The sequence below is a fragment of the Aquarana catesbeiana genome, linkage group LG01 (assembly GCF_042186555.1).
Source record: "Aquarana catesbeiana isolate 2022-GZ linkage group LG01, ASM4218655v1, whole genome shotgun sequence".
NCBI classification, from domain to species: domain Eukaryota; kingdom Metazoa; phylum Chordata; class Amphibia; order Anura; family Ranidae; genus Aquarana; species Aquarana catesbeiana.
Genome location: NC_133324.1, coordinates 70212521 through 70238088, shown reverse-complemented (window position 1 = coordinate 70238088; position 25568 = coordinate 70212521). Strand labels below are relative to the sequence as shown.

The 25568-nt window shown below is 36.8% G+C and overlaps 1 protein-coding gene across 22 annotated transcripts in view; it reads left to right on the top strand.

The window, feature by feature from the left end:
- Positions 1-25568, top strand: part of TCF4 (transcription factor 4) — a 595219-nt gene that overhangs the window by 390845 nt on the left and 178806 nt on the right. The window contains exon 1 of one of the 22 annotated variants that reach the window (XM_073620174.1): positions 23676-24467. The exons of 18 other annotated variants lie outside the window; for them this stretch is intronic. In XM_073620174.1, the coding sequence (XP_073476275.1) occupies positions 24399-24467 (69 nt within the window). In that variant the 5' untranslated portion in view covers positions 23676-24398. Of the gene's footprint in view, positions 1-23675; positions 24468-25568 lie in introns of those variants that run through there. 3 more of the 22 variants (XM_073620190.1, XM_073620165.1, XM_073620182.1) reach the window with 3 other exon arrangements.

Below are 25568 nucleotides of genomic sequence, written 5' to 3'. Positions count from 1 at the left end.
TACGTCACTACTCTCGTAATTGTTGGCCAACATTTGTGTGACCGTGTGTATGCAAGAGAAGTTGGAGCCAACAACCTTCGAACAAAAATCCACGGTTTTGTTGTCGGAAAGTCTGATCGTGTGTACGGGGCATTAGTGTTCAACTGGACCATACCATCAAGAGGAGATAAGGGCATTTATGGCCACCCATTGCAGAGAAGTTTAATTTAATAACATGACTTAAAATTCATGTTAATGTAAACTAAGCAGGCCTTCCAAGGATAGACATAGAAATTTTTTTAACAAAATATGCCTTTTCAGATGATTTTTTCATTCACCTAACAAAAAATATTGTCAACTTTTACTGTCTACTGTTTACTGGTTGCTGGTTGGCGCTGTAAAGGTGCCGATCCATTGTAACGACACCTTACACTGTTTATCTTTTCCTCACAAAATGACATTTGATTTATCTTTACTCATCACAGTGGGTTGTGAATCAGTGTAGCGTATTGGAATATGCTGTGCTCAAAGAAATTAAAGCGATATATATATATATATATATATATATATATGTCCTACTTTTTCAGGGCACAACACCGCAGTACAGTGGTCAGAGCTGAACTCATAGGACTCACAGCATATTGCCGTGTCTTTGTGATGGGACAGCATTGAGCAAGACTGCCCAGCGCAGTCCTACACATGCAGTATGGTGTAAATAGACCCATCCTTGGGCTGGAGGGATGAATTTTTTTTTTACATGTCTTTTACTTGTTTTTTTTTTTTTGGTTTAGCAGGCTTTTCATATATGTTTTGCCACCTTAAAATAGTGTCCAGCCATATACAGTATTCATTCTCCTTTCCTGTATCAAGAGGGGTCATTTCAACCTTATCTGGCATTGTCTCTTCCATTTATGCAATTTTCTTGGTAGAGGAAGCTGCTTGTCTTTATGTGATGACCATTGGTACAACATTCTGTACGACTAAGAACACTTTAATCAGCCTGGCTAAGTCTTATGTCTATGGGTAACCTTCTCTACAGTCACAATAAAAAAAAAAATGTAACATCTTCATATATATATATATATATATATATATATATATATATATATATATATATATTGGGGCCTACAGCTTGTCATTCATTCCGTTCCAAAGTTTTTCTAAGGAACATCCAAGCAACACATCTAAAATGTCAACAAAACATACATTAGTGTGGACTTTTTATGAGCCAAAGATTAGTAGTATCTAATGCCCTGTACACACGAGCGGACTTTTCGACCGGACTGGTCCGACGGACCGAAGCCGGTGGACAATCCGACCATGTGTGGACTTCATCGGACCTTCAGCAGACTGTTTCTGTCGAAAATCTGACAGACTTTATATTTGGAACATGTTTCAAATCTTTACATCGGAACTCCGCCGGACCCAGTTCCTATCGAGAAATCCGCTCGTCTGTATGCTAGTCCGATGGACGAAAACCGACGCTAGGGCAGCTATTGGCTACTGGCTATGAACTTCCTTATTTTAGTCCGGTCGTACGTCATCACGTACAAATCCGTCGGACTTTGGTGTGATCGTGTGTAGGCAAGTCCGTTCGTTCGAAAGTCCGTCAGAAGTCCATCAAAAGTCCATAGGAAGTCCGTCGGAAAGACTGTCGGACCTTTGTCCGAAAAGTCCGCCCGTGTGTACAGGGCATAAGAACAACCCAGTGGCACAAGGACACGAGGAAGACATCCACCAATACACAGCTGAATCATATTAATGATAAGCTGAAACCTTGCCCACGTATCAGGCCAGTATGTAAAGGCAACCCTATGTTAAGTTATACTTATTCCTTGACTTTGCTAGGGCAACATGTATCTAAGACTAGTCCCCCTTTTTTATGTTACCATACCTATGGTGGAGTATTATTTCTAAGTGACTCATGGTTATGTTTTCTATAGGCTGTAAGAAAAAAAAGTTATGCCTATTCCCTTGGATTTCTTGTACAGGAACTCTAAATTCTGAAATATTTCTTGTTGAAAGGACGAGGAGTGAGCAGGCAGCACTTATCAAGGACTTTTTAAAATACTGATCAATTAATGAGGGTACACAAATAAGGTACAATTTATGAAAGGCTTTACCCCCCCCCCCCAAGATGTCAACAGCAGCTCAAAACCTTAATGGTCTTTTTTATACCATATACGCTTGACTCATTGTTAAGATATTTCTAGCATAGCCTATATATACTTCTTTTGTACTCCTTTGTTTCTAAATCTGAGTTGCTAATCACAGGTTGTAACTAGGGATGAGCTCAGATTTGGTCTGAACTTGGGCCTGAGCCAAAATCATAAGGGGACTGTCACTCCGGCCCACTGCCACCCAATTAATTGTGGCTAGGGCTTTCCCGGCCCCACAGCTGCATGTACACAAAGGGGTAGGAATGCTCATGATATCATTGACCTAATATGGCCAAGTAGCCATATTGGGTCAATAATATCACCAGCATTGCCACCCCAAGCTCATCAATACTTGTAATCAGTCACACCAGTTTCTGACCAGCGATACCTACCTTTGGACAGTGATGACCTGCTTGAAAACTTTCTTTGCACCTCAGGCCTGTTTTAGAACATGTATGCCTTGTGTACTATGTGGGACTTGTGTACTATGGGGATGATTTACTAAAGACAAATAGACTATGCACTCTGCAAATACAGTAAATGAGGTAAATCTTCACTTTGCAAAGAATGCCCAATCACATGCAAGGAGAATTAAAAAAAAAAACCTGCATTTTTGCTTGCACATGATTGGATGATGGACGTCAACAAAGCTTTTTTTCACTTACTAAGCTCTGGAGTAACTGCTCTTGCACAGGGCAACTTTGCAAAGTGCACAGTGTATTTGCCTTTAGTAAATCAACCCCTATGTGTCTACTACACATAGTAGCTTTGAAGGGATGACTCAAATCCTAAAATAATTTTAATTAGGAGTGTGCATTCTTACAAAAATTAGCACTCCTATTGACTGCTTAGAACTGAATCACCTGAGCTATACCATTGACCTTGACTTATATCAATATGATGCGGGTTGAACATAAGCAAACTTGGACAATAGTCAATCATTGATACAAAAAGATAAGCATTCATGATTCCTTACAATTTAATTTACTTTTTTTACACAATGTTTCTAAATGTATCTTTATTAAAATAATGGGGTTGCTTGGGTAGACAATGGCATATTTAAAACGAACAGCCTAAAATTACAGGTTAAATATTGTGTAATGTGTAGAGTAGATATAGAGAGAGAAAGCATTATCAGATGTTGTTGCCCTGGAAACACATAGGTTTCTTTTGTCCACTAAACAACTGAATTTTAGTATAACATAGTCAAGAATTTGTGTTTAAGCATATGATCTCTAGTTCCCATAAAAAAAAAAAAAAAAAAAATGGTACATAGTCAAAAACAGAAGGTAGAGCGACTCGAAATGTTTGAATTGCCATATTACAATTGGGGCAGGTAATAAATTAATTTTTCTCACCGCTCTGCAGTATTTTAAGTTGAAGAACAAGGCTGATGCTCAATTCTCTATTTCCTGCACAGTAATTGGCCATCTGTAGTCCTTTTTTTTTTTTCCTCCCTGTATATCACCTATATGACGTTGACTCTGCGGTCTAGCCGCGTACATGACTATCCTGGAACCCCCAAGTGATAGTTCCCCAATCAGCCGTTTCTAACTTGTTGCAAAAGAAAAACAATCCATTATTAAGTAAATAACGTCTTTATAAGCTGGAAAATGTCTCTTTCCTCTTACGCTGAACGCACACTAATTTACCCCCATTAGGGCAGATGGTCCGCAACAGTCTAGAACTCTCTGCATCACACGGGTTAACGTAAAGCCAAGCCTTATTGTGCTCCTACATTTCCCAGCACACTTTAGTATAATAAAACCCTAGTTTCATTCTTAAGAGATTGTATAGTTTGTGGAGTGACACCTCGTTCCTTCACTAACAGTTCATTTATGAATTTGAACAGAATTTCTTTTTTTCTTCAGGAAACACACATTTCACTTTTTGACCCAGGAGCATCTGTTAGAATTTCTTTTTTCTTTTTTTTTTTTTCTTCCAAATGCAGCTTTGGCATTCTAAGTGTGTTAATGTCTTTCGTATTCTGTTTTATGCTATTTAGAGATATTTATGATCACCTCTTGGTTACACAGGCTAAAGTGTGTTGCAATTTTTTTTTTTTTTTCCTTTTTTGCTAAACAGACAGGAAAGCATTCATATGAGGAAACAGATTGCTCCAAACACGTGTTTCCTTGGATAGTAAAAGTCAGAATTAAACATTATTTAATAAACATTAAACATGTAGGATTCTTTTTTTTTTTTTACAAATCGAGTGGTCAATTAGGAGAAAAATATAGGATCTTAACAGGCCCATAATCTCTATTATCCTTTGGTAATTTATATTAAATTTCATGCACATATATCCTGTAGTACAGTGCTGCAGAGAGCCACTTTCAATTGATAGAAGTTGATGATGGCATCATGGTAAGTACAGCAGCCTTGAGTTAATATATTTTAAATTAAGCATCACTGCTCAATGCACCACTATACATTGTTACAGTTCAATATGCTTTCTATTAAACAATTTACAAAACAGGATATATCGTAGGTGATTAAATTAACAAAAAGTCAAAGCAGATGCATGGCAAAATAACGAAATAACGCACTAAATTACTTGAGGGAGATGGAATTGTTTTTGGCATTTCAATTCGATCGTTGATGACAGCATTGCTTCTTTTTTTTTAGCTTTTTTTTTTTTTTTTTTTATTATTTACATTTTTTTTTTATCCTCCCCTCCCGGTTCCTGGTTTATAGCCACATGGTCTGCCCCAGTTTGAAAGTATTTGGCGAAAGAAGCCAGCCACTGAGAAAACCAAATGAGAGCAGGCTTCGTGCGCTGCAGGAAAGGGTGTTTTTTTGGCCGCAATTGACAAAATGTAATGGGCATGCAGGAGTCTGCTTGGCAGCTCAAGTGGATAGAATCTAGGAGATGCAATTGAGTTTTGGATGCAACTGGAGCTCCAAGGGGGCTTCCTATTTTGTTTTTCATAAGGAAAGTACAGGAATATGTGTTATCATGTGACTCGTGGTAGATAGATAGATAGATAGATAGATAGATAGATAGATAGATAGATAGATAGATAGATAGATAGATAGACCTGCTTTATGTGTGTCTATATCTGTCTACCTTAACATTTGCATTTGTTATTTTACCTGGTATAGAGGTAAAGCTTTAATAAATTAACCTTAATAAAGCCAGAAAAAATTATTTCTGAAGCGCACACATTATTTTTTAATCATGAAAATGCACAATTTCTACTTTAAACTAAATTACACAATGTATTTAATTTTTTTACTAATTATTTTGTGGCTAATAAAAAGGGTGAGACTGCTTTATTTATTTTATTTTTTTATTTATTTTTTTTACAAAGCTGGTCCTAGCTGTATACCTGTTCTTAAAATGAACCTGCTGGTAGTGTCAGGTAGACTTGACACCTGCTGGGGCTCCCTGGAGCACACTACTTTCTCTATAAATTTCTATATTGGCTGTAAAGTATAACCTGTATGGAATATATTATTAGGTCCTCGCAGCTTAGCTTTCTGGATATTAAATGTATTATTATTATTATTGCCATAATAACACTACAATTTTATAGAAAGGTGTGTAGTGAGGACATACAGGGCTATAACAAGATTAAACCATACAATAAAACATGAAACAATAGAAATGAGAGCCCAGCAGTGCTTACAGTCCAGAGAAGGTGCAGATACAACGTAAATGGAGAATCAGTAGATGTGTTAGTTATATTTAGATTGGTTTTATATATCATTTATATATTTTTTAATTTTTTACATGGTTTTTTACATGGTTATATATCATTTATATATGCTGAGTTCCAGTAAGTTTTTTATGTGGTTGGCATGCAGTGCTACTGATTGTAGTTCACTTTATGAGAACCAAATTTGTGAACATCTTAATCAGAACCCCAAAATATCTAGTGACATTTGGGACTGGTTGTGCATGATTTTTTTTTTTCTATTTGTATTTCTAATTCATATTTTACATAGGCAATATTGTGTTTGTGATTGCGTGGTTGTGGTTGTGTATGCTACAGATGTGTAGGTGTAGGAGTATTGGTAATCATATTTGTTAAATTTCAGATTAATATATATTTTTTTCTTCTTTTTTTTTTTGGTAAGGTATAAATGATGATTCTACAGCTAAAATTGAACTTTCTAAGGGACCTTTTCCACTAAACAAACCTTTTTTTTTTTTTTCTGTTCTCTTAATCTCACAAATGCATAACAAAAGGCAGACCATTTTTTGAGAATGGATGGAGCAACAGGTTTCTAAAATACTTTAAAAGTAAAAAGTAAGTCTTAGGTTTGCAAAGGAGGAGAAGAAAAAAAAAAACAAATTACATTTTTCTTACATTTTAAATGTTCTGTTTGTGTAAAATTTTGAGAATCACCATAAGGGCTTCTTTGCATTTTTAATTTAGTAACTAACATATGAATAAATTTGCATATTAATTAGTTGCAGATTAAATCATGCATACATAATTGCCTCCTTACTGTGTTTAATGTTTGTCAAAATCTCCAGCCTGGTTTGATGGATGTCGTATGAAAGATTACAATTTGATGTACCCTTGGAACTATTTCAACCAATAATGTACCGTTTTTTAGGAGGAATTTCTAAAATAATAATAATAAAAAAAAAAAAGGATAAAAATAAATAAAATTGTTATATAGGTATGCTCCTTGTGGCATTTTGTATTTCATCCTCCAAATGATTTGCTATTCATAACCATTAATGCTTCTCCTAATTATGCAGCATATGTTTGTTAACCCTTTCCTGGCTAATTATCACAAAAGCCTTTATTTTCTTTAAGACAAATGAACAGCTTATGACATATGCGATATTTATTTTACTGATCTGTTTGCGCTAAACGCAGCACAATGCATTCTGTTAATTTTTTTATCTTATTTAATTTTTTTTAGATTTTTTTTATTTTAAACGTTGTTTAACATTTAAAGAAGGCAATACATGAACATAATTTTCTAGGATTTACTATTCGTGTTACATGTTAATCATGTCGTGCAGTAGAAAATGGTCACCAGTAGAGAACATATTATACTTTTTTTTTTCTTTTGATTAGCAACATATGAAATATTATTCACAGTATTTATTACGTGATACAGTGGCATGATAATTCATCAATATGATATTTATAGTGATATCAAACGTCGCTTCATCAAAGACGAGGTCTTTAGCTAGATAACTCATAGCAGGGGTAACCTTTTTTTTTCACACAAAAAAAAAGGGGGGGGGGGAGGCTTCTGCTTCAGTTTTACTACATCTGGTAAATTTTCCTTTATCAAGTCAGTGTAATACGTAGTCTGATGTGCACGTTTTTCAATATAGATTAGAGATACTCTCATTGGTCCAGGAAAATATCGAACTGCTTGACACAGTCTAGGTGAATTTATGCAGCAGCAATTTTTTTTTTTTTTTTTTTTTTTCAGTGTATAGTATATGGAATTATATAATGCAGTCACTGTTTTTTTTTTTATATTGCTTCAAAATTATATATATATATAGTGTCAAAGGTCATATGGAAAGGTCTTTGGTGTTTGCCATTTAAACACCATTAACCTTGAAAATCCCCATTAAAATGCCAGGTGGTCTGTATTGGACATGGATAAATCTCAGATCCAGGTTCTGATTTTTTTTTTTTGCCTTGTCCAATCAATTACATTTTAAATATACATTTTACTATTGATAGGAGTGATTATTTATTATATATTTTTTTATTTTGCTGTTTATAGCAGTAGCTGGGAAATGGCTGAATTAAACCATTGATACATATGCCAATATTGTATAACTTTAATCATCCGCATGTCCTTCTAGCCAGGTGCTATATGCATGCTGGGCATTGTAGTCCCACAACATACAGACATCTGTTGATTTTTTTTTTTAAGTGAATGGAGATAGGGTTTACGTTATATTTGATAGCCTTTATGTATACATTTATTTTTTACTTTAATACCAAACTAGATAAATGTTTCACACGGCAAATGAAACCATTAAACTCAGCCAGGACTGACCACAAAATTACTTAGCACAGCATGGAGGTAACCGCTCATAAAAATACCCCTTCGTATTCAGGGCCCTTTCTTGTTATCTCTATCTTCAAAGCCGCTCTAGAATGTAAGTACTTCCTGGGCACATTACATCACTGCTCTAATGGTTACTTGTCGGATTGGAGGGAAACATCTGCTCGTGGTAGAAGACCGGCACGCTACTACTGGTCATCACCAGTTCTTCCAAAATAGACAAGCCACAATTGTTGACCCGAGTGTTCCGTTCCCTGCTTTTCTCGCTGGATCGTTATTTAATAGGAAGAAGGGAAGTTGTTACAACCATAAACTTTGCTTCATAATGATTGATGGTAAAATTATTTGCGCACTTTTTTTTTTTCTCCTAACTGCCTCCGGATATAGACAATTTCTGTTTTTTTTCCTGTTCTTTATGTTTCTAGGTAAATTTTAAGGCAGTTGAGAGATATATGCGATTCATTGGAGTTTACTAAAGGAGTAGAAGCTATTCGCCCAGCAAAATTTACATTTGTATTATAAATAAGGTGAAGGTGAACAGCTAACTAAACCACATACCCAATGTCGTTGTGTTAGCTGTTTTTATTTGTTTTTTTTTAGTCCTATTTATTCTAATTAATATCCATGCTAGGTGAACCTCCACCTTTAGGGCAGCACATTGGCTAAAGCTGTTTTTTTTTTTTTAATTCTTTATTTAAAGCAGTTGTATACCCACCAGAACAAAAAAAAAAAATACAAAAAAAAACCTGTTTGGCAAGTGCATAATGAGCTAGTATTCAGCGCATGAAATACTTACCTTAGGACGAGGCGTCGGTATCTCACCCGGGTTATGCAGAGGGAGCTGACATTTTGCCCTCGGCGTGTCTTCTGGGTTCGCAGCTCCGGCACTGTGAGTGGCCGGAGCCGCGATGACGTCAAGGTCATGACGGCAAGGTCCGGGCAGCGTCTGCCAGACCTTCAGCTGGGCCTTCACAGTGCATGCGCCGCTGACTTTAGCGGCTGCATGCAAAGTAATTATCTCCTAAACCATACAGGTTTAGGAGATATTCATTTTACCTACAGGTAAGCCTTATTATAGGCTTACCTGTAGGTAAAAGTTAATAATTTGGGTATACAACCGCTATAAGGTATGCAACAAGACAATGTAGTATGACATGACCATCTATTCTCAATGATAACCATCAACAGTAATATAATAAGCGTGTACAAACAAAGGGTTGAAAGACAGCAAACCAAGTTCCTTCCAATAACCTACAATGCCTAAAGGCTGATGATTGGGACATCCATGGTTAGTATATCCTGTTTTGTGAAGTCATATAGGAGAACATGATGGACACGATGGCACATAGTCTGCGGAAACAGGTATGGTCTGGAAGGGACCGTAGAAAATGAGATAGTTGCAAAATCTTACACCTGCCCAGACCAGAGGAGTTGAGAAGTCCATATAGGGCTGATGGACTGACCCATCCTGAAGGACCAAGAAAGGTAGAAGCTCTAATCAGGCTCTGGTCCCGTTGTATTCGAAAGGCTCTATCAGAGATACCCAGAACAAAGTCTGGGTGGCCAATAATAGGCGACAGTGGCGAGGGAAGCTAGAAGTCTCGGCCATCCTATAGTACCTACCGAGTTCCAATAAAGTTCGTTCGATCAAGGGATGTGGAGACCTTTAGGGCAGCACATTGGCTAAAGCTGGCCATAAATGGATTTTTAAAAAAAAATGTATAATTCTTTATTTAATGTGTGCAACAAGACAATGTAGTATGACAATGATAACCATCAACAGTAATATAATAAGTGTGTACAAGCAAGGGGTTTAAAGAAAGCATTAAAGTAATGGACCAAGCTCCTTCCAATAACATACAATACCTAAAGGTTGATGGCTGTGGCATCCACAGCAAGTATATCCTGTTTTTGTGAAGGAAGTGACGACAGACAAGTACATACCAAGAAGATGGCACAGACTGCTAGGCACTCGTACGTTGTCTGCGGAAACAGGTATGGTCTGAAAGGGACCGCAGAAAATGAGACAGTTGCTAAATCTTCCACCTGCCCAGACCAGAGGAGTTGAGAGGTCCATATAGGACCGATTGACTGACCCATCCTGAAGGACCAAGGCAGAAGCTCTAATCAGGCTCTGGTCCAGCTGTAGTCAAAAGTCTCTTTTGGATACACCTGGAACTAAGGCTGGGTGGCCAATAATAGGCGACAGTGGCTAGGGGAAGCTAGAAGTCTCGGCCATTCTATAGTACCTACAGAGTTCCAATAAAATTGGCTCGATCAAGCGATGTGGAAACAAGAGTCGGGAGTATCAAACCATTGTCCATGGACATAAATGGATCTTTTTTTTTTTTTTGGCTGAACGAAAAGTAAAAACTGAACAGATTTCCCCCTCCACACAGTCAAGTTGGATAGAGGATTCCCCCCTGCTGAGACACTGGGGTTGATTTACTAAAGGCAAATAGAATGTGCACTTTTGCAAGTGCAATTGCCCCAGAGCTTAGTGAATGAGAGGAAGCTCTTCTAACTTCCATGATCCAATCACATGCAAGCATAAATGCAGATTTTTTTTTTTCCATGCATGTAATCTGGGGAAGCTTCACCTCATTTACTGAGCTGTGGAGAAACTGCACTTACAAAGGGCACAGTCTATTTGCCTTTAGTAAATCAACCCTATTGCATTCTGGCAGCAGTGACTCTCTGTTGTCAGCATACACTGATCAGTAGCTGAAGCCACTGAAAAAAAAAAACATTTCCCACAAGCCCGTTTAACAAAAGTCGATTGTTCCATCAACTTATATCAAGAGTGGCACACATGGATTGAAATTCAGCCAGTCCCTGCTGAACCAGACAAATTTATTTCTATCTGTGGCCAGCTTTAATTGTTAGAACTTCTGCTTTGCAGTACTGGGGTTCTCTGTTCAAATCCTGGCCAGGACACTATCTGCATGGAGTTTGCATGTTCCGCCTATGCTTGCATGAGTTTCCTCCCACACTCCAAGGGCATGCTGGTAGGATAATAGGCTTCCTGTCTAAATTTGCCTTATGGCCCGTACACACGATCCGAAAATCGGACGAAAAATACTGCTTTTGACGCGATCGTACGATAATCGGATCGTTAGTACAGAGCCGATCAGGACAATTCACCCGATATTATTAGATCGGACAAGCACAAAACTTTTCCTCGCACGATACCAGATCGTACGATTTTCATTTAGTCAGTACAGTTGTCGTCCGAAAATACAATATAAATACATTACAACACATGACATCACTTTCGATTTTTTTTCTGTCGTACGAGAATTTTCGTGACTTTGGTAACCTATTTAATTTTTACTTGCGACTATTAAGCGAAAAAAGTCGGACGATCTCTCATCTGATTTTCGGATCGTGAGTATGGGCCATTAGTGTGTGTGCACATGTGAGATAGAGACCCAAGGCCGGCCATACATGGTTCACATCTTGGCCAGTTCAGCAGGACTCGAACAGTTAATGGGCAGGCTGAATTCACCTGCTGAATATATCAACTTGGGTACAACCAGCCTGCCGGATTCGCTTGCGATTATAGCAAGCAGCTGCTAGAAGCCACTGTCTTCTCCCAGTGGGGGGGAGGGAGGGAGCGGTTGGGGGAAGCCATCCCTGCCGAGAGAAGACAGTAATTATCGCTAGCGGCTATAGCATCTGCTTGCAATAATCACAAGCGAATTTGGCAGGCTGGTTGTACCCCTCCGCCAGGAGAAGACAATTGCTGATTCCCCTTTCAGCACTGCCTGTGTTGATGAGGGAACCATGCAAATTTCTTTCCTGCAACCCATGGTTGCAGGAAAGAAATTTGCTAGGTGTGTGGTCTGCCTTAGATTGCAAGCTCCTTGAAGGCAGGGACTGATGTTATTGATTAGCCGCTTGCTGATCAGCCGCCGTCATTATACTGCAGCAGATCGGCATATTCTCACGAGCCGTCGTAGCTATACGTCGGCCCCGTTAAGCGGGATAGCAGGCGCACCGCCGGAGACGCACGCACGGTGCTTGGGGTGCCAATGCTCGTGGCCGATGGTCGCGGTGACAGCTGGCCACGAGCGACCAGAGGCACGAGAGGCAGAACAGGGACGTATGTGTGTAAACACACACATCCCTGTTCTGTTATGTGAGGAGAGACAGATCGTGAGTTCATAATAGTTAGGAACCATAATCTGTCATCCCCTCTAGTCAGTCCCCTCCCCCTACAGTTAGAACACACACCAGGGAACACAGTTAGCCCCTTGATCGCCCCCTAGTGTTAACCCCTTCCCTGCCAGTGACATTTATACAGTAATCACTGCATTTTTATAGCACTGATCGCTGTATAATTGTCAATCGTCCCAAAAATGTGTCAAAAGTGTCCGATGGGTCCGCCATAATGTCACAGTCAACATAAAAATCGCAGATCGCCGCCATTACTAGTAAAAAAATAATAATAGTAAAAATGCCATAAATCTATCCCCTATTTTGTAGACGCTATAACTTTTGCGCAAACCAATCAATATACGCTTATTGCAATTTTTATTACCAAAAATATGTAGAAGAATACATATCGGTCTAAACTGAGAAAAAAATTAGCTTTTTTTTAAAAAAAAAAGAGGATATTTATTATAGCAAAAAGTACAAAATATTGTTTTTTTTTTTTTTAATTTTTGTTTATAGCGCAAAAAATAAAAACCGCAGAGATGATCAAATACCACCAAAAGAAAGCTCTATTTGTGGGGAAAAAAGGACGTCAATTTTGTAGAAGAATACATATCGGTCTAAACTGAGAAAAAAAATAGATTTTTTTTTTTTAAAATGAGGATATTTATTATAGCAAAAAGTACAAAATATTGTTTTTTTTTTTTTTAAATTTTTGTTTATAGCGCAAAAAATAAAAACCGCAGAGATGATCAAATACCACCAAAAGAAAGCTGTATTTGTGGGGAAAAAAGGACGTCAATTTTGTTTGAGTGCAGCGTCGCACGACCGCGCAATTGTCAGTTAAAGCGACGCAGTGCCGTATAGCAAAAAATGCTCTGGTCATTGAGAAGCCAAATCTTCCGGGGCTGAAAACTTCTATGTAAATTGTCACCACTATATAAATACTTGCACTAAATAAATAACATCAGTCATGTTTTATTTATGAGAATTAGAAGTTGATGTACTGAAGGTTAATGGACGGTTCACTTTACGAGGGAAATTGCACTTTGCAAGAGAATTTTTCTTTGCTTCGTGAATGAGGTGAAGCTCTGCTGACCTCCAATCATGTCCAAGCAAAAATGCCTTTTATTTTATTTTCCTTGCACTTACTTGGGTATTCTTTGCAAAGTCCACCACATTCACTAAGGCCTCGGGGAAAATTCCCTGGCAACTTCCCTTGCAAAGCCTATTTGCCTTTAGTAAATCAACCCCTTATATTAGCATCTAAATATGTGTATTCAACAGATGGAACTTTTATGTGTTCAAGGTTTTGCACAGGGGTGTTGGTTGGCTGCTGCTTATCAATTAAAAACGAAAAAAAAAAAAAAACATGATAGATTAAATTCAGCATGTGTTTCCTTTGAATTTTACACTATAATTCTTTTTTTATATATATGAAAGGTGAGTGGAAGTCATTTCGTTTTAAAAATGTAACATGCAAATTAAAGAGATGTTATTTTTTTTTTTTTTTGTAAAGTCCCTTTCCTATGTTTTGTGAAATGAAATATAAATGAAGTCATTTCTGAAGGAAGCTGACACTCATAGATGTGAGCTCAGCGTGGCTCAGTACTCCTCTTATCCTATAGGTGTCACAGTTGAGCTTGCCGTCTGTACAGTACAGAGCGTTTGATTAATGGCCAACTTTCCCCACTCCCAGCTGCATCAACAGCGACACCTGCAGCTGATAAGAAAATACATCTAGATTTTAAAAATCATTACATTTTTAAAGGTGGATTAGACAATGATGATTGCGCTTTTGCTTTAATGTGCGACCATAAGAAAATACACGTCTTTCAAGACAATAAAATAACCCTTTTATGAAGTTAATTGATCTGATTATATGCAACGTGGTGCATGCTGCATTCTATAAAATGTGCTTAGCAATAAAAGTATTTGTGCGGTCCATCTGGGTATGGCATAAATACATAGTTACACAGCTGTAATAGAATTAGCATGTTCAGCTTTATGTATTGCTGGTGCACAGTATTGCAGGAATGTGTATCGTATTGTCAACTGGACACCTCGTAATATCTTTATTTTTAGAGTTTGCGAAAAATGGGATTTAATGAGTGCAGTCTGTACATATATACAAGGAATAATGTAAAAATTTCAGAGAAGAGGGGAAAATTAAAAGTCAACCACGCAATGGCCTAAAAACATTCTTAAAGGAGTTCTATGGTAACAGTGTGCTCTTTCATTAACATCAGCATTGTGAAAGCAATAAAAAACTAAAATTATTATTGGTAATCCAATATACAGTAAGCTTACCAAAAAAATCTCCTTTTATATTTTGAGTGCTGTCTATCTGCTGGCCATCTCTTTCTACAACTTCCTGGATTCCCTGCATGCTTTGAGGCTTCTCCTCTGCAATTCACCTTCAATTTTCTAAAGACTACATATCCCATGGTGCCTTGCTGTCTGCAAGCAGTGTTTACTGTACTGACATCTGCTGAGAGCCTGAGCCGGCCGCTACAGCCCCCTGCACAGCCCAGCACTCCAGTGAGCTCTGGAGGTGCAGAGCAGAGAACCAGTGACTGAAAATCACCAGCTGTCTGCTCCCTGAAGACTAAGAACTGAGCGATCAGCGGTCTTTGATCGCTCTGTTCTCAGTCTTAGGAGAAGCGGGGGGGGGGGTTGGGGGGGGGGGGGGGGCAGGTGCAGCATCAGACCAATGCTGCATCCACCTAGGTGAGTATAATGTTTTTTTTTTTTTTTTTAAACCCCATACCCCATAGAATTTCCCATTGCCTCTTGGGAGATCAGGAAGAAATGTTTTCCCACGCTAGAGCAATTTGGATCATGCTTTATTGTTTTGTTTTTTAGCCTTCCTCTGGATCAACTGTGGGTATAGAATAGTGTGTGTATGCATGTTTTTTTTCTATGTGGGTTGAACTGGATAGACTTGTGTCTTTTTTTAACCAGACTAAAGCCTAGTACACATGGGCCAAATGTCGGGCGATATTGGCTGGTTCAATAAAAACTGTGCGACATTCGGCCCGTGTATGGCACCTGGTATTTGGTTTCTGTCGGACGAGCATGCTGGAAAACCAGCAGCTAACTGGCTCCCAATCAATGCTCTCAGCCAATGGCTGAGAGACACTGACTGGAGTGTTCTGGCAGGGGGGGTCGTCCCTCTGTCAGAATACAAAAGAACAACAGGGGAGATCGCTGTACTAATGTCGGATTGTTAGTACAGTGTCTCTGACCAGAGCTGTCAGTTTGTTTTTTCGGTTGAGCGGAAAAAAAAACTAGTGTGTACCAGGCTTTACTATGTAACTATGTAAGAGTAACTGCAAAAAATAGACCAAGTGGTCTGTCTGGTCTGCCATTTTTGTTGTTTTAACTTTGTAGGGAGTAGACATGTTTATCCCGAGCATCTTTAAATTCAATTAGGGCTTGTTGCACATCATGGCCATTGAACTGTGTTTTTCTGCATACCGCTGCACATGTATGAATAGCTCTCAACTGTCCCTCATTTGGAGGGATCATCCCTCTTTTTGGACCAAATCAGCCTGCCCCCCATACAACCTCAGCTGTCCTTCTTTTTGGTCTGATGTGGACATTTCTATAAAAATGTGCTATTTTGCAACCAAACGTGTTATGCTGCACTAAAATTTTTATCCAGCCTCTATGTTACTTCATTTGTTATTTTGGATAGCCAAAATAAAGGAAACATTTTCTGCACATCACTGCACGTGTATAGGTGAACAGTTGTTTTCTATTGGCCCTGTTCAGATATCCGTGGTCTGTAACTGGGACTGTGGCAGGGATGTGTCCTTTGACTACATACTGTATGCTAAAAGGTGACCCAATTGATCATTTTAGAAAGTTGAGAGCTATTTGTACGATGTGAACAGGACCAACAGAAAATTGTTCACCCATACACGTGCAGTGGTGTGCAGAAAAACACAGCTCAACGGACATGGTGTGTGCAAGCTCTTACTGCTGGAAGTCGAGGATCCACAACTCTACACCAGTGTTTCTCAACCTTTTTTTTCAGTTAAGGCATCCTTTTAGATTGTGCACAATCTCGAGGCACCCTATCCCAAAATGTAAAAAACGAAACAAATAGTTTTACATAACGCAGCTGTATCTACACACACAGGACACCCGAACATTAGGGGTGGTTTACTCCCAAAAAGCATACATACTTTTGCACACTGGTACTGACTAGTATTCCAGTATTTCCCTCCCTGACAGAGAGGGGCAGGGGAGGGGCAAACAAGGACATCCTCAGGCACCCAACTTCATCTTTATCAAACTATGATGTCATCGTTTGTTACGACGCTGGCAGCTGCCCTGAACGATTCCCTAGGTTGTAATGGTACACAATAAAACCCTATGGCTTTGTGTATTTTGCCAAGGCACCCCTGAAGAACCCAGAAGGCACCCTGGTTGAAAAAGGCAGCTCTATACTATCTATCTATCTATGTCACCCTTGATCTTTGCTCCTGGTAGCTTGAGATCATGCATGGCTCATATTAAAAATACTGCCCTCTTACAACTTTACCATTTATAAATTTCAGTCATGTTCCCCCATTTGCCTTCTTTCTCCAAGGTTTATAGAACAAAAAAGCAGCGCTCTATGGGATCAGCATAAGAACTTGCAGACCTTAAGCCAAGTAAAGTTAATTTATTTGATGCACGCTTGGGAAAATTAAAAACAACTGTCAATGGTAATAAAATTGTGGAAATTTGCAAAAGCAGTCATAAAAAACAATTGCCATTATTGATATATTATGAAGAAAATCTATGCACGATACCACCAAGAAGTCCAGATGACGAGGGGTTCTTTCCCCAGGGCTGTACGTATTGCGTTCCTCCAGTTTCTCCTGATTTGTTTCATCCCTCAAGACCTTGCACCATTTGTGTTGCTCATCTCTGGACCTGCTCTGTCTCATCCTAGATTGTAAGCTCTAACGAGCAGGGCCCTCTGGTTCCTCCTGCATTAAAATGTATTGTAACTGTGCTGTCTGCCCTCATGTGGTAGCACGTGGTGCAAACTGTTGGCGCCATATAAATCATATATAGTAATATTAATAATCAATTTTTTTTTTTGCAAGTGAGGTCTTAATATTTAACAGCTCCACCCGCCACGTAGGAGTTAAATAAGAGTTGGAGATATCTAGAGAGGAAAAAAAAAAAAACCTTCTGCAGGTGGTATTTATGGCCTCTGCAGAACAGGGGGCTGCATTCACCTATCAAAAACACATAACACAAGCAGCCCTGGCACTTTACGGTGCACATGTCTACGTTCTAAGGTAAACGTTATTCCACACGTCTCCCTGTTCATAAAAAAAAGGCCCAGCATTACTGGACTAAAAAAAAAACTAAAAAAAACTAAAAACTAAAAAAAAAAGAAAAAAAAAGAAGGGGGTGGCAGGAGGGGTGTATGTATGTACACACGCACACCAACTCTGAGTAAGTGTATGAGACATTATTAATGAGGCCACTATACTGGGATTCATTCATAGTGTTTAGGGATTTATAGAAGCAATATTGTGGAGAAAAAAAAAAATTTAGTGCACCATACACAACTTCTAACGCTTGCAATAAAATCTGTTTCTTAAGGCAACTTTCCGAGCAGACCAAGCATATAATCTTGTTTTAATTTAATTAACATCCACATTACATAGCCACAGTCCTGAAATAATGTCACTCTTTTTTCTCCCTCCCTCCAGAGCTCATGGTAAATAAATAAGCAAGGTTCTTTGTATTTACAGTCCTGGATCCAGACTGGAGCCCGCAAATTAGTCGTGTCATATTTTGGTCATGTGCGGGTGCGTGGCTGTAAAATACCATCATGTGTATAGCGCTGTTCATATATGCCCTTTATTCACTTGTGCCAGACCCTTTTTTTTTTTTTTTTAACCTGTTTTGGCTGCCTTTTTATAGGTCATAAACAAATTAAGCGATTTTTTTTTCTTTTTGGAACTAGTAAAAGGGCTACTGAGAACTAATTATGGACAGGTTTATATAACAGAACAATTGATGAGATTCATGGAAACATGGGGTAATGATGTAGGATCCAACCAATGCAATTCTTAACCTAAATCATAATTTGTTTTATTTTTTTATTTTATTTACTATAGGTACTTATGTAGTGCAGTCAATTTACGCAGCACTTTACATACATTTTGCACTTTCCAGCTTTAGTAAATAAACCCCATTGTGTACTTAAAAGTGGGGTATGCCTGTATATATATTGTACATTCACATCAGTCCCTGCCCTCAAGGAGCTTACAATCTAAGGATCCCTAACTCACATTCATACATACACATACTAGGGTCAGTTTAGACAGGAGCCAATTAACCTCCCAGCATGTCTTTGGAATTTTATATTCATTCGCGTCACTATGCAGTATGAAAAAATTGTATAATGTAATGGCGATTGTTGGAAGATGATTGTAAGGTCACCACCCACACATATGGTTGGGCAATCCTACTGGCTTCCAGAGATAATATATTAGTCACACCAAACACTTGACAGTCTGCTAAAGCTGAAAAAAAACACCACTTCATTTTTGGTGTCATGTGTTAAAAACTCCTGCACCCTCTTTCGCAGAAGTTTCTTGCCATGGCTGCACCTTTGATCCGATTTTCAGAAAAATGGCGATGACTTGTGAATGTGTCCAAGACACACCACTCTGAAAATGTACCAAATAAAAAAGTCAGAGATGTGACTATGTAGAAAAAATGATCCGCACTCCGATTGTTGCTCTTAACATATCTTCATTTTATTGAATAACCACAGTGAACAAACGCAGATTAAGTCAGTTGACGTGTTTCAGCCTATAAGGCCTTAGTCATAACCACATTACAGACATAAAAGTTTAAAAATAAATAGTAGCTCTAAAGATCACAGGCTCCACCCATTGATTGTCTTAAATGACCGCAGGCAATTATCAAAAAAAGAGAGTCAGCTGCAATACATATAGGGTGATCCATGTGTATGCCACTAATTTTCACACACCTTGTAGTGACAATATGCACATGTATGTACACACACGCATGTACACACGTGCATACATTTATACACGTATAGACATATGCATGAAGAAACACACCATAAAATTCAAAAACATTAAATAAAAAATAAAATACAAATTAATAATCCAGGTATGTGAAAAAAAAAAACCCAGAAGAGAGAAAGGAAGAGGGAGAGAGGAGGCTCTGAGGAGAGGCATTCTATAGAGATGTGACAATAGTCTAAATCAGCCTTTCTCAAGATTTTTATCCTAGAGCAGTGATGGCGAACCTTGGCACCCCAGATGATTTTGGAACTACATTTCCCATGATGCTCATGCACTCTGCAGTGTAGTTGAGCATCATGGGAAATGTAGTTCCAAAACATCTGGGGTGCCAAGGTTCGCCATCACTGTCCTAGAGGAACCCTTCAAATACATTACAGGGCATGGGGAATCCCTGCTAAAACTGATTAATTTGGGTTGAGTGGGAACATGCGCCTTATATTGGTGGTCAGTGGGAAGAACTGGCTACAACAGTTGACCTTGACCCTGAAACTGCAGGTACCATCAAATGGCAACCTCTGAAGAAACCCCAAGGTTTTATGGAACCCTGGTTGATAATGGTTGGTCTAAATCTAAATGAAACTTTGGGGGTTAATTAACTAAAACTGGAGAGTGAAAATTCTGGGGCAGCTCTGCAAAGAAACCAATCAGCTTCCAGAATTTTTTTTTTTGTCAAAGCTTATTTGAACAAGCTGAGGTTAAAAGCTGATTGGTTACTATGTACAGCTGCACCAGATTCTGTGTGCTCCAGTTTTAGTAAATCTCCTTCACTGTTAATCCAGTTGTTTCCTGCATCTTCATCTGGGTTTTATGATTGTATTGGCTTATATGACACAGCAATATGTTGGTACAATTCAGCCCCAACTGAGTAGATTGCACTGATTGTGCCATGTGTGGCCGGTTTTAGGGACAGTAGCTTCATTGCACATGGTTAATTTCCTGTCAGTAATCCCATTGGAGCACACTGCAGGTAGCTTTCATTGGCCTAAAATGGCCTATCAGTAAAAGAGGCTACATGGCAATTGATCATAACAAAAAAATTGGAAAGGCGTGCAATTTAAAAAGTTTGTTTGAAGATATTAAAATCAATAGGCATTAAATTGTATATATCTAAATGGTTCAGCTGTATTGGGATAGATTTATTTAACATTTTACCCAATTCTTTTTGAATATTCATATTATCGTGCTTTTACATGTAAATCTTTCTGAAGAAGTAGCTAAAATTTGGACAGTGTACATTAAGTTAGAAGATTAGGTACACCAGTAAAAAAGCAAAGTGCTACCTGGAAATTATTGTAAAAAATAAAAAGTTGGCAGATTTGCTGACTTACAGTACTCACTACTTATATATGTGAGCATTACTCTCTTATATATAATAAATATATATATATATATATATATATATATATATATATATATATTCAGGTTGTATTTATGGTCTCTGCAAGACAGGGGATTGCATTCCTCTATTAAAAACACAAGTAGCCCTGGCTCTCTGCTTATATATATATATATATATATATATATATATATATATATATATATATATATATAAATTATATATACCGGTGTATATATATATATATATATATATATATATATATATATATATATATATATATATATATATATATATATATATATATATATATATACATTATATATATATATATATATATATATATATATATATATACACATATATACGTTTATAATACACTTTTGTTTTTATATCTATTACACAGATCCATTATATATATATATATATATATCTATATCTATATTTATAGATATAGATATATCTATATATATAGATATATATATATTTTTAATATCATTATTATTATTATTATTATTTGGTACAGCACAGCACTTTGAAAACTAAAGGGAGACAGACAGTTCAGTTCCAATACAAAATGGTAAGGGGGGGGCATAAGTTTTGTTGATATACCTGTATTGTCTAGTAGTTCAGGGAGGGCACACACTGAAAGCGAGGAGCGATACCTAGACTATTAGACACTGCAGAAATTTACCAGTGATCGTTCAATACGTGTAAAACAGTTTGGAATTTATTATTTGCTCATTTATATAATATGTCTGTTTTTATTGTCTACTTGACTTGGCCCTTGGAGCAACCTGGTCCACCAGTGTGATAAGTTTGGCATTTAGTAACTTTAAGTGTTTATATTACATTCCAGGTCCTAGAAGTTATTGCAATTTCTTATCACAGCTAGCAGTTACTGTTTATAATGCAAGGGGGGTCTGCCTGTTTGCTATAGGTTTACCCCCCCCCCAGCTTCTGTTAACATTACAAAGTTTTTGCACAGGGCTGACCTGCTTGAAGACCAGCCTGGTTGTATAGGACACGCAGAGTGGTTTAAAGGTTACGACCCAGATCCAGTCAATCTGACATCTAACTGTTCTAATGACAAAAAAATCCCCAAAGCATGAAATTGGAATTAAATGTGTGATTATAATTCAAGTACTGTTTACCCAAAGCCCCGGGGACTTTTCAAATAAATACAGAGCGAGTGAGCTAGATAAAATTTCTTATGCTTTTTTTTTAAAAAAAAAAAAAAAAAAGGAAAAGTTTTGATTCCTTTAAGTTAAGACTTTTTTTTATTTCTTTTATTTTGCTGAAAACAGTTGTCATGCGTTTTGTGTCTTCCTGGCTCTATTTTGCTGCCACTTGGTGTAAGGAAAGCGCTACCTTGAATTATTAAAGTTGATTCGAGGAGAATAGCTATACGCTCGAATGGCATTTATTTCGGCATATGCAAATTATTTAGTTTCATTTGGGATGAGTTCCCAGGAGCCCTTCTTTGCTGTGATGCTCTGAATTTTGGCAGGCTCCAGCCACATGCCCCAGCCTTTATTTTTTATTTATTTATTTTTTGGGTTAGTTGGTGCTCTGTCAAGAATATAAAAGCCTTTCAGCCTTCCCCCTTCATCAGATGGGGAGAGTTATATTAGTAAACAAGGGAATAGATATATACTGTATGTATATATATATATATATATATATATATATATATATATATATATATATATATATATATATATATATATATATATGTATGTATATATATATATATATATACATATATAAGTAGTACAACATTCGAAAAAGAAAAATCCACATTCATATAAAATAAATATATAAACAAATGAAGAAAAAAAAAAAATATATATATATGTATATATATATATATATATATATATATATATATATATATATATATATATATATATATATATATATATATATATATATATATATATATATATATATATATATATATATATATATACATATACATATATTTTACGATTGTGGGTTTTAGTTTTTTTATAATATATATATAGATATAGATATCTATATCTATATATAGATATATAGATTTATATGTCTATATATAGATATATATCTATATATTTATAGATATAGATATATATATGTATATATAGATAGATAGATAGATAGATAGATAGATAGATAGATAGATATAGATTTATTTATTTTATATTATTGTGGATTTTTGTTTTTTGAATTTTGTACTACTTTTTTCTCCCCAGCAGTGATATTTAAACTAAATTTAAAGCCATGTAGTTGTGTATAATTTTGGAATGGTTTGATCTAGTCAACGCCTTTTTGGCACCTATTATTATAATTATTATCGTTTTTTTTTTTGTTTTTGTTTTTTTTTTTGTTATCCTTTGCAGTATTCATAAAGTGAAATCTAGAAAGGTTTATTTCTTCATTGCTGATATTGGTATACTCTTATTATGACGTAACATTGGATGGCTGCTTCTGTGTTGCTTGTTATCACTTAACCCCTTGTATTGTCAGTGAAAGAATTTTGTTTTCGCGTGCTTCATCAGGTTCTCGTCAGGGCAGTTATTTCTTTTTTTTTTTTTTTTTTTTTCTGGATCTGCATCTTTTTGCCAGAATGGATTAAATATTCTGGGATTTTAGTAAAAAAGAGTAGACTTTATTTTTGTGTACCAAAAATAGCCTATAGTAAAAAAAGGGACATGATATGAACACTTCCAACCCCTCTTCCCCCCCCCAAAAAAAAAACAAAAAAAAAAAACCCACTATTTTTCCTAGCGTGTTGATGGCCAAGGAGTCAGAAACACGCACTGGCTTTATTCCCTTTAAGCTAGGTCAGAATACGTTTTTTAAAATTTATTTATTATTATTTTTTTTTTCCAAACTCCCCCCCCCCCGCCCCCCTCCTCCTTTTCTGAACTGGGTTCTCAAGCAGCTGCGTACAATGCTGGGAGCCAGCCAGCAGCAGAGACAGATGGTATAGTTATTAGATGTGCATCATACGAATCCCTTCCTGCCACTCGCTTTTTAATCAAATTAAAACAAAAAAAGAAAGAGAGGGAGAGAGAGAGAGGGGGAGTCAATTAACTGCATTTGTATTCTGCACAATAATGGACCCTCTCCTACTTTTACCCCAAGGCAGTTAAGTGGAAATTTTAAGGGGAGAGATAGGGGAGGGGGGTGAGCTGAAATCTAGCATTTTCCCAAAAAAAAAAAAAAAAAAAAAAAAAGAAGAAAAAATTGAAGAGTCGGAAAATCTACGACTGTGGACTGGTAATTTCCGGGAATTTTTTTTTTCACGCAGTTTGCAAAGGGTTAATCACCCGTTTCATTTTGAGCAAAACGCAAAAAAAAAAAAAAATTTTTTTTTTTCACGACTTAAAGGAACCTGTGCAAAAGAAAAACATGGAAAAGTTGAATCTCTTCTCTTGTATGCACTAGGAATTACAGCTAAGTCAGTGCTGGGATGCTTTCCAGATTCGCTGTGGAAAGTTAGCCTGTCTGACAGAAGAGTACTAGCCACCTCCCCCCTCCCCAAACGTCAGGAATGGTCTCTCCCTGCTTTGCATATTCACCATGCTTGGCCTGGCCATATGGGAAAATGCGACTGAAGGAATTGTTGTGAAAAAAGGGACAGCGAGTTTGAAATAAAAAGTTGTTAAGAGTGGTACTGAAGAGAAAAAAGAATCCGATACTATGTATTGCGCGTACCCAATCCCAGGACTGGGCGGAAACTCTTTGATGTACTACTATAATGGGAAAGCGGTAAGCGAAGTCTGCAATTAAAGGTGTAATTCTGACAAGTTTTATTGTTGTAGAAATGTGCATCACATGAACGAGTCAGGACTCAGAGTCGCTGGAGAGAGGAAGAGGAGGAAAAAAAAAAAAAAAAAAGCACAGAGAGTTGCAGAAAGCAGCACATAATATATCACTGCTGGTTTCTGTGCCTCTGTGTGCTGCTTGTGTATCCCTGAGCCTGGGATTCGATTGCTGTGTCGTCTGCATGTGTGGGATCGGTGTCATTTATGCATGTATTTCTCCTGTGCATCCCACACTCGTGTAGAATATGTATCTGTATATATATATATATATATATATATATATATATATATATGTATATATTTTTATTTGTTTTGTTTTGTATGTAAAAAAAAAAAAAGACTATTTTTTGTAGATATCTTCTTTTTTTTCTTTTTATATTTATTTGCTTTGTATGTAAAATAAGTTTTAATCTTTTTACCTTTTTTTATTTTTTTTTTATTTTTAGATATTAACTATAAACGTAAAATATGTTTGTTTTCCTATATAGTGATCCTGTTTGTTTGTTTGTTTGTTTGTTGCTTTTTCTTTTTACTTGTTATGCTTCCTCTACTTACCTTTAGTCTTAAGCTGGATGCACACTATCCAACTTTTGTTGCTCACTTTCCTTTAGATTTACCTTCAACTATGTAGTGCAAGGGCCCTGCCTGATTGCACACAAATTGAAAGTGTTTAGGTTTGACCTCATATTATATGGTTTTGGTAAATCTAAAGGGAAAAAAAAAGATCTAAAGAAAATTGTATTTCTGTGTATCCAGCTTTAACAACTAAGTTTTGTGTTGTTTTTTTTTTTTGTTTTTTTTTCTTTTTTCTTTAATGTATTTAGCACAGTGTTTGACAAAGGACAAAACTAGGCAACTCCTCAAAAAGTCTTAAAAAGAAAAAAACACATTAGGGAAAATATTAGTGTGTCATAATATTTCAGGTAAAAGTGATTTATTGGAATGTTTGTGTATGCTGGGATGTGTGTGAAGAGAAACAAATATGTAAAGTGTTTAAATGTATGTATATATATATATATATATATATATATATATATATATAAAA